Source organism: Pieris rapae, chromosome 22 (assembly GCF_905147795.1).
Source record: "Pieris rapae chromosome 22, ilPieRapa1.1, whole genome shotgun sequence".
Taxonomy (NCBI): domain Eukaryota; kingdom Metazoa; phylum Arthropoda; class Insecta; order Lepidoptera; family Pieridae; genus Pieris; species Pieris rapae.
In genome coordinates this window covers 6,696,781-6,707,496 of record NC_059530.1, presented here as the reverse complement: position 1 = coordinate 6,707,496, position 10,716 = coordinate 6,696,781, and the positions used below count along the sequence as shown (strand labels likewise).

General features: G+C 32.2%; 1 protein-coding gene across 1 annotated transcript; it reads left to right on the top strand.

Moving 5' to 3' along the window:
• The first annotated feature begins 708 nt into the window (after window positions 1-708).
• Window positions 709-9,821, top strand: LOC110992905 (delta-sarcoglycan). Its single transcript, XM_022258898.2, has 6 exons — window positions 709-1,116; window positions 4,489-4,711; window positions 5,375-5,561; window positions 6,508-6,700; window positions 7,152-7,275; window positions 8,134-9,821. The coding sequence occupies exons 2-6, from the start codon at window positions 4,490-4,492 to the stop codon at window positions 8,317-8,319; spliced, it is 912 nt and encodes a 303-aa protein (XP_022114590.2). The 5' UTR covers window positions 709-1,116; window position 4,489; the 3' UTR covers window positions 8,320-9,821.
• The last annotated feature ends 895 nt before the right edge of the window (window positions 9,822-10,716 follow it).

The following is a 10,716-nucleotide window of genomic DNA, read 5'->3' as shown; positions in this document are numbered from 1 at the left end:
TCACCAAAAAATGTAATCATTAATTTGGGAGACTACGCTAACTGTATTTACACAACTTATGAACGTCAATAAATAAATACAAATTAAATTCAATGTGCTTGTAATTTTACATTTATTGCCAGTTCTCAAAACAAGGGCGTAGAACGGACGAGAAGAACTGGCAATAAACTCTCCGCCACTCTTTATAATCACCAAGTTTTTTATTTACACAATGTTTGTAAGGAGCTGCAACTATTACACCATTACATGACATCTTAAGTAATTTATAATTTATTAATAATAAAAACAATTAAAAACAAAGATTTGTCCTCTATCAGCAGTGAGCATGGTGAACTAGCACGCACTTACATTCTCTTGGACCAACACGCAAATACACAGTCGAAAAAAATAACACAATAAAACTTTGCCGACGTAAAATATAGGTAATAACTAAAATGACCACTCATGACACAGTTTGAAAGAGCCGTACCGACAGACTACTAGCAAAACATTCAAAAACATAGATTTAAAACACACATAAAGCTCTGTGTTAACATTATATATTAAACACACAACCAAGGTGTCAATTAATGATAATGTTAACTGGAATTTATAATAACGGTTGAATCTGGAACGTATCCGAATTATGTCCCACGCGAGACAGCGCCTCTTTAAAAATGCACAACTTCACAACGAGTTGAAATCGACGTCGGAGTCGCTGGCGCACTCGGCTAACTTCAGTCCGATTATACCTTTAAACGCGTACAGTCCAGTCATACAGTGCCGATAGAGTGCGATAATTGAGCGATTTCAACGAATTATTGAAAATCGAACTCGATTTATTTATACCGAGCCGACAAAGACATTCCAGCGTCAGTATTATTTGCGTGAGCTGTTCTATTTTGGAGCGTTTATTACGGCGGATGCACGGGCGGCCCCGCGCGAGAGTCGAGCCACTCTGCTGATATTATATTCTGGAGCACGCCTACTTCGCGTTTCGAGTGTTCCTTCTAGCACCTATGAGTTTATCTAGTCTACGTCACACTGCTCGCTCGGTGTAGCCGCTTGCATCGTTAATATACGGACAGGAGTGATAATATAATACGTCCCGTGAGACCTGCCTCTTAATTACGACAGGTATTGTATATTACAATGTTTACTGTTTGTTAAAATAGATTCGTGTGATACATATTAGATGAGTGTATACATATGCCTTAGTTGAGTTATTTGCGAGAAATTATTTTTACGATACCATTAATTACCCATGAGTCAATCCACATTGTCACCAAAAACTGTTCCATGCCCCATTGGACTTATAGAGATAATTATAGTACAATTAATGCGGGAAGGGACAGATATATTTTTACGCCTACATTGAAAATAATATGTTATATAAGTATATCTACTGTATAGCCGGGAATCGAACACTAAACTCCCGTTATGCACCATGTGATCACATAGGTAGGAAAATACGCTCTGTATTCTACACATTAAAAAAAGTTCAGATTTCAGTTCAGAAGGCTAGTCAAGATTGTCTTGTAAGCTACAAAAGAGTACAAAGACTAGCAATTTGTATATTATTTATGTATATGTACGCTATTGTATTGGCATGGAAGCTTTACCGACAAAGCTTCGTGATAAAAGCTCCAGCTAGTAAAAACCTGACTTATAGTATAAGATATTATAATTTAAAATGTTTAGTTAAAAAAAGTTTATTTTATATTTTTTTAATTTATATTACGAAAACTGCCTCCAATAATGAAGTGAAGCGATATTGGTTTTGTGCCATCCCCCTTAACATACATAATTCTTAAATATGTAAAATGAAATACTTGGAATTATTTGAAATTTATAACTAAACACATTAAATAGATTTTAAAATATATAATGAATACCTGATATTACAAATTGCCCTTAATTATCAAATTGTCCCCGCGTAGGGTAACACTATTTTAAGATGTCAAGAGTTCAATTTTTATTTCTATTATTTGTACCTAATTTGCCTTTAATCAATCGAAAACGTATTTAATCATAAATACGTTTTCGATTGAACCCTTGTAAAAATCTATTAATATTATTTACGAAAGATTTGTATCTTTATGTGTGTTACGAATAAACTCAAACTAAAAACGCATATACACAATGAGAGCAAGAATCTAATATGGTAATAGATTAAAAACATTTTTGTTAAATTTTAATATCCATATATAAACAGAAAGTTATGAAGCATTGAAATTAATCGTATACCATACTCCATTTTTGTGGCTGTCAACTAAATTAACAGTCCGGAAATAGCGGTAGAGTGCAAATCGTTGCTCTGGACAGGTATTTTAAACACAACTACTAAATTTAAGTCAAAAGAAACAAATCGATGAGCCACATCTGTGGCTTAGTATTATGTATATCATAACAGGTTTGATTCCCGATGAAGCAATTGTTTCGAACAACAGACGACACCACCTATTAACCATCAGTCTTAATAACCATCATACTTTACTTATGTAACTTAAATGACGTTGTGGTTCATGACATTTTCCTTTGAATAATTGTATTGTAGAGGGAGGGTAAAACTTGCTGAGTTTCTTGCCCCTTCTTCTTAGAACAAGGCCTCCTGGTAGTTTTGCGAACGGATGGTGTAGTTTTGCTCTTTCGCGAATTTTGTAAACGTTTTTGACATTCATAAGCATGCCCTAAGACGCATCTAAACTGAATAAACGAATTTTGATTGATTGATAGACAAACAAATTAAACCTTTTTATTCATAAAAATCAAAAATGTAATTATGACATTTAGATGATTTTACGAGAAAATCCCGATTTCTATATCTCCCGACATCCAAGCATTGCTAAATGCACGGTAAATTGTGAGAGTGAGATGGTGAAACTATTATAAATAGCTTTTATTGAACTAAAAACCAGTTCGTTTCCTTACTATCAGCCCGACCGTCAGCGTAAAACTAATAAACACAATAATAAACCATGATGATCAAACAAAATTTTTGTTTTGCAATTGCTTTTGTATAATAAAAAATAAAAATTATTTTCTACTTACAATATTAGACAATGAGAGACTTATATAGGAAGAGTATACATGGTACTTTCACTTTTATAGGGTAAATAATACAAGTCTAAAGTAGTGTTATTAAAACAAGCATCGGTTGGCATATCGAAAGAATTCCAATTACGCAGTCCTAAACTTCTAGAATGTGTTCAAAAACTACAAATTCATTTTTTTATTTTTTATTTTCGAGAATAATCATGACGCGCACAAAAGCAAAGTCAGTAAGACTGTCAAAAAATAACCAAAATGTACAATTTTTAATATGACAAGCACTTATACGTAAGCATAGCATACACGAAGAGATAATAATATACATAATTAATAAAATGAGAAATAAATACACATAATAAACTAAACAATTAAAATTACCAAAACAAAAGAAAATCGATTTTAAAGTGGCTCGTTTATCAGAATGCTCATTTGGAGCTTTTGCCAAAACGGGAAGTAGGGACAAATGAAATGATGCCTCGGGTTTCTCTATAGGTTCATATGAAAAAATGTCATTCCATTCGTGTTGGATATTCTTCTAGTTTATCTGGTTGCAGTATGCCTTGAGGAATTCCGTTTTAAACTGAAACTATAAACTCCAATCTATTGACCTGAGGTATTGTCTTCACAAGTTCCCATCTCTGCGCAGAATGTAAAATATAGGCAGGCTTTGCATATAGGCTTGAAGAATGTGTCGTTAAAATGTTTCTGAATAAATTAACACGCATTACGCATCGAACATCGATGTTCCATTTGATTCTAATTGAGTGTGAATATATAGATATAGAGAAACTAATTGAGAGCGAAATCTCTCTTGTAAGTCTTGTAAAATAATGCAGTTAACTATTGAAAATTAATGATTTGCTATTTTTGTGTTATTTAATAGTGATCAAATGTATTGCTGATTAAATAACAAATTATTCAATGACCGTAATTTAAAGCAATATAGTACTTAAAACATAGAGAGTTTAATTTTGAGTTTATTTTATTTTAGAAACAGTTTCGAAGTTGTATAGTTTTCAATGTTAATAGGACCCCCTAATTTTATCCAGTCTACTCTATCCCGGGCTCCAGTAACTTACTGTCCCATATTCTTACTTAACGTTCTCTCTTCCCTTTATCTTCTCCTAGATACGAGTCTTATACGACTACAGTTTACATATTTTACGAGTACCGCTAAACTTAATATGTAGTTCCAATTATTACAAGTACATGCAAATAAAGATATCTTTTTCTGTGTAGTATTACACGATACTACGTGTTGTATTAAAAAGTAATATGTTATATTACAATCCAATACCACAACACACACGCACATTACATAATTATAACATAATTTGTTCTTAAAAAAAAATCATACTTTTTGTTTGTTATTTTCTGTGTGTGTGCGTATTCTTTATAATAAATGTTATGTCTATTTCTAATATATTTATTGATTGATCGTTATAAACTTTATTTTAGAATGAAAATCGAAGATGCAAGGACCGAAGGTGTTCGGGGTTGGGAATGTACTCCCACCACTGAGCAACCACCAATTCAGGAGAATTCCCACAGCTGTCTTCCAGTCGTTCTAAAAGGATGGAGAAGATCTTCGCTGTATGCGATTATAATATTTCTAATGATACTTATATTTTTGAATATCGCCTTGTCTCTGTGGATTATAAGTAATTTAAGACTGACAAAGGTAAATTTTATAAGTGTAAATCGTTCATTACGAAATGCAAATTTTGATTTTCGTTATATAACACAGTACGTAATGCCATTAACCACTAATCTTTGGATTACCTTACTACCAATGCCCTAAGAACTGTTACCGCTATATATAATATCATGTCATTAGGCGCAGACATTGAATAAAAAGTTTTTCTTCATTTATTTCTTAGTGTGCAAGTGATCAGCCTCCTGTGGCTAACACCGGTGACTTCTGTGTTAAGCAGGGTTTCCTCATGAAGTTTTCCTTCTCCTCTTTATCTAGCATAATCATGGCAGCTGCAGAAGTGTCTCATGTATGACTAAATTTAACTAGAGTCTTTAAAAATCAACTTGGTGTATTACTTTTAGAAATATTATTAAATTAAATAATTAAATAATATTCCTAAAAGTTCTTAAATATTATTTGCATAATTATTGCGTTTAATATGTACGATACAAATAATATAAGAAATTATCAATTCATATGTCTAATAATGTAAAATTCCTTTAAGAGAAATTTGCGCGCATTTGTTGCAGAATAATTGAAGTGACGATTGTACCATCTTACATATTTTTGTACCACTTGTAATAAATTATTATTATTATGTTCCTGTAGTATAATATAGATATCTCACAACACTTATTTATTTTTCAGCACGGAATTGGTCCAATAACAATAGTTAAAGATGGTATTACTTTAGATGGTAAAGTATGGGTGGTCGAAGATCTCATAGCGTCGACAATTTCGTCCCAAACAGCGCAGCCTATAACATTACATTCGCATCGGAATTTCACAGTTCTTGTCTCTGATGACCACAAGGAGCAGTCGAAATTAATTTTAAGTAAGAATTTTAATAACAAAAGAAATGGGTTTGTGTATTTCTTGTGTCATAGGTCCAGTAGCTCTTGAGTTTTATTTCCGAGGAGCAAAATTATGTTTCGACTTTTCTAAGAGTAATGTCATTGGTAAAGCTTGTCGCTAAAAAACCGAAAGGCTAATGATCTCTGACGTCCGTCACAGGCCACATATAATGAGACAAGTGAGAACCTGTCTTGTAGAAGGTCAGCTAATATATATAGCTGACCTCCTACGGCTATATGTAAATAATTATTATCGTTTTCCAACCTTTTAATGTGGTAAATAAAAAAAACTGCGTAATGCAGTATTTCCGAACCATTTAGACTTATTATCCTTCTAAATGCATCATTTCTTAAAATGCCTGCAACGCACTCGCGAAACCTTTGTCATTAAGTGTCCATAGGCGGTGGTATCACTTAACATTAGGTAAGCCGGCCCGTTTTCCCCTGTTCTATAAAAAAAATGATAATAATGTAGTTACTCTAAATTATTGATTTCTTAAAAGAAAAGCATCTATGCCTTAGCTAACTTGACACATATCTTCTGTTCCCCATTATTGGAAACCCAAGACCAATACATGGTTTCATTACTGATATTTACAGAGTATAAGCACTGAACCGAAATTCGGCACGTATTAATTTGGTTATAGTATGCCCTCAGGAGGCACAGCTGATTTAAATACGTCGTCCATCCACATTAAATAGCCATTGCAGTACTTTTAGTTTTGAGGCACAAAAACAGTAAATACTGGTTAATTATATATCTTGATAATAAATGTTTATATGTATTGAATTGTATTCCACTTGCCTGTTAACGACAAAATTTGCTAGTAAAGAGAACCTCATAAAAACTTTCAATTCACTAAACGAATATTTAATTAGATACGAAAACATATAGTTTTCTTCATACATATATTTAATTATTCACAGAACGCGACTCCGTGGAATGTACCGGAAATGCTTTTGAAGTGAAAGACGCGCGTGGTGAGCGTATATTCTACGCGTCAAAGGACGAGGTCCGCGTATTCGCAGACGCCCTAGCGGTCGATGGGGCGGGCGGCGTAGGCGTGCGTAGCGCCCTCCAAGCGCCCATCGTACGTGCACCGCCAGGGTCAAATTTACAGTGAGTATCCTCTTTTCGAAGTTGACCTAAAAGAAAGCATTATTGTATGTGTGTAGTATTGTCGGAATTGAACAATACACAAAGCTTTCAAAAGCATAAGTAAAATTTCCTCAGTGGAATTCGTCCAGAAATTTCTTGGAATTTAAGATGTCTTTAAAAGTCATATTGATGATCTTAAATTAATTTTATATTATACATATATATATAATATTATATATATATAATATAGATATTGAATCGAATATTATATATATATAATATAGAAATTGTATCTTCCAAGGAAGATACTTAAACCTGATTCGAACCTTGGTTCGTCCAGTTTTCTAGTTTTTGAGATACGGGATGGTGGCCACGCATTTCTAGAGAGAACACAGACATTTTAAATCAAATTAAAGTGACAGGTTGAATTACCTATCGGTAATATGTAAGTAGTGAATGTTTTTTGTTGCAGATTGGAATCTTTAACACGAAAATTAGATCTACGAGCACCACACTCCATTTATTTAGAAAGTAGGGCGGGAAGTATTGATATTACTTCACATAGTAATGTTAAATTGGATTCAGTGGTCGGTGCAGTAAGTACAAACTAAAGTATATGAAACCTTACGACTTCACATACTTGAAGATCTTTAGATTATATGATATAGAAGAGGAATATTACTCATTTTAAAATGTTGTAGGCGCTTAAGGTAAAATCGAGACTTAGTGTTAGTGACTGGCGTATCTAAAAACAATAATTTGACGTTTTAATATAAAAATAACATCGCAGTTGGTTTTCTGTCACAATCTTCTGCACCAAAACACATCACATATGAAACAGTTGAAAACTATTTACCGAAAGAAAAAAGGAGTACAACTCAAAAACTTGAACCTGTTTTATATTCCATGAAGAAAAATGCAAGATTATTCATAGTACAACCTTTTTTCTATCAAAATAACGAAATTAACCTTTAATCGTTGCGACACAAAAATAACTTGTAAACACCGTAACGAGGTTGTCATAATAAGTGACAGGCTGCGGATGCCTCATTGTTTATTCATTGGTTATTTTTTGTGGTCGAACCCGGATAGACGAATGTTAAAAATCTTGTAAATTTTTTGGTGTTGAATTTGTTTGTCACACAAAATGTTCTTTAGATGGGTTTATTTTTTTTATATATATCATATAACACCCATATTGCTGTATGGGTATAAAAATTGGAAAAGAAAAAAGTAGACGTGTCTAATGGATTCCATACTATACATATCTCTGTATCCCTTTTCTCCATCTTTCCTTTTTAGTTGCGAGATTTAGCCTCTTGTGCCTTTCAACGTAATATATACCTCTATAATATACCTCTCGGTTGTTTCTCTTACAAAGATTTTATTAAATAACTTATTCTATACTCTTAGTATCCGTGTGTTTACTATTAAACTGATTGGTGTTATTTCAGATAAAACTAGACGCCCCGAATATAATTATCGAGAATCTGAAGGAAGCAACCGCTACGAAAGAGCAGAAAACTTCAAGAAATAAGAAAGTGTATCAGCTCTGCGCCTGCGTTTCTGGGAAATTGTTTCTAGCAGCTCCTGACGCACCGTGCTCTATGAACGAAATGGATACGGAGTTATGTCGATGATGGACATTTACTGGGCACATAAGAATTTATAAAAGGACCAAATTTATTTAAAAATACGCTATCACAATTCAATACATATTAACAAACTGTTGATATGTTTGGACTGTGTTCGTTGTCATATGTCAAATTATATACTTCATTAATCTGTGCAACTGCAAAATGTCCTAATGACCTTAACAAACAACGAAATGTTACGTAAGTCCACTGTGAAACATTATGATAATATTTTTAATGGAGGTTAGTTTTTATATGTAGTATTTTTAAAATAAACAAACCATCGCTAGTCATGGTACACGATTTAAAATAAATTATAAAAAACGGCTTTTTATCTATGGAGTACACAATTGCGATCTTCTTCTCATATTACCTGGTCTTACAATCCTCACACAAACAGATTTACTGCAATATATCCCCCCCCCCTTTATAAAGTGATCCATCCACCATTTTGCGTATTTTTTCACTTACCCGTAGTCTGTACAATTGACAAGATAGATGTGTTATTTACTTCATTGAAATATCAATGCATTGTCTCGGAGATTGCGATCAGTAGGGTAATCAATCTTGCTGGAGCTAACGTCAGCGAGTCGACCGCGTCCGTGGCTTTACCCGAGTAATTACACCGAGCTAATTGAAGCCGCAATGTTTTTCAAAATATTTTTAAAACGGAAAAAAAACATTTTCCTAAATTAAATTCACTATTACCGCTGGATTTTTACCTTTTACTCTCACACAAAATATATAAGTTTAAATTCCATTGCCCAAAATTACTATCGAACAAAGCTTCTTAATTCTATATATATAGAGAAATCATAGTTATATAGCAAGAATAATATATTAAAAATATATAACTTTTAATGCTGCATTTAATGTTTTTATATACAATAGAATAGGATCAAAAACCAGCTAAGTGGAGAAGGCTGTAGGCATTTACCCAGGAAGAAGTTCCAAGCTTAAAGACCCAAAACAGTTCTCATTTTTATGTAATATACTTTGTTATTGTTTTCTTTTTATAATGATTGTATGTATGTATGTATTTCCAATACAACAAAGGCTCTTTGTGTGGCGTAGCGTAAAAGGCGTGAGTGCAGAGAAAATACACAGCATGCACTGGATGCCCTGAGTTTGGCTCCGGCGAATTAAATACTGTTTTAGATAGAAGGAGAACTGGAAGTAATCCCTACTTGCATATACATATGCGGATATGAATCTGCTATGGCGGGCTTAGTGATATATTGAATTTATCAATAAAAAAAGCAGTACTAGTAATTTAGTATCGTAAAATATTTTTAAGACTACCAAGAGATAATCTATATTGGCTGCACTGTTAAAAATTCTTATTACTAAAAACATAATATAGTAATTAGGGCAACATAGATTTTGGAATTTTATTTATGTTACTAATAATAAACATAACTGTTTGTGAGATATGACAGGTTAATTTCGTAAAGAAATCTTAAAACAAAAATTTATAACACTATTTATATTTATCGACGTTTTGAGTTATATTAATGAAAACCTAACCCATCATTTGTTATTGTTAGAGTATTAAATAATTTTGCTTTTAACGCCATCTATTGTGAAATATATTATATGAAATTAAATTAAATAAACATGGAATATTACGATTCTTGTACTAATGAATTTTAAACGTCATGAACATTACAAATATGTATGTATATATTTATCTATTGAATTTCACCACTTCATTTTTGTTACAAGCTAACTTTCCTAAACAACAATTAAATGTTACAAAAGATTGAAATAGAATAAAAAACATCGTACAAAAAATTACTAGATAACAGCAGATAGGCATTTGACAATGCAGTCAATCCATTGCGGACTACCGAATACGAAACTGTTATATTATTTGCGAATAACAAATATTATTGTTTGTTTTATATTTATAAACAATGGACATTTAGTTTAAATGATTTAATGTTGCAACATTAGTATTTGCAATGTTTTTATAAAAAATGTTTACTTAAATGAAATATTTTATTGTCAATATTAATTGTGTGGGAAAGATAAAAAATAGTATATCACAGATCTAGTCAAATTCTTTAATTGATGTTATTACTCCTTTATATATCCACGTATGTATTGTTATGTATACATAAAATTAAAATGAAATAAACATATTTTATTAATGCACACAAAATAACCATATGTGTATTTGTAAATCAGCCACAACTAGATTAGCCATCAAAGGATTATATTGTTTGTAAGAAACACAATAAAAGAAAAAACTGTGTAAAACTTTTATTTGATCCCAACACAAAGCCGTGAACATTTATTTCTGTACACATTTTAGTAACGACTCTATAAACAAAGAAAATCAAGGGAATATTTGAATAGAGAATGTTTTTGCCAAATATTTGGTTTTTGTGTACACCTTTC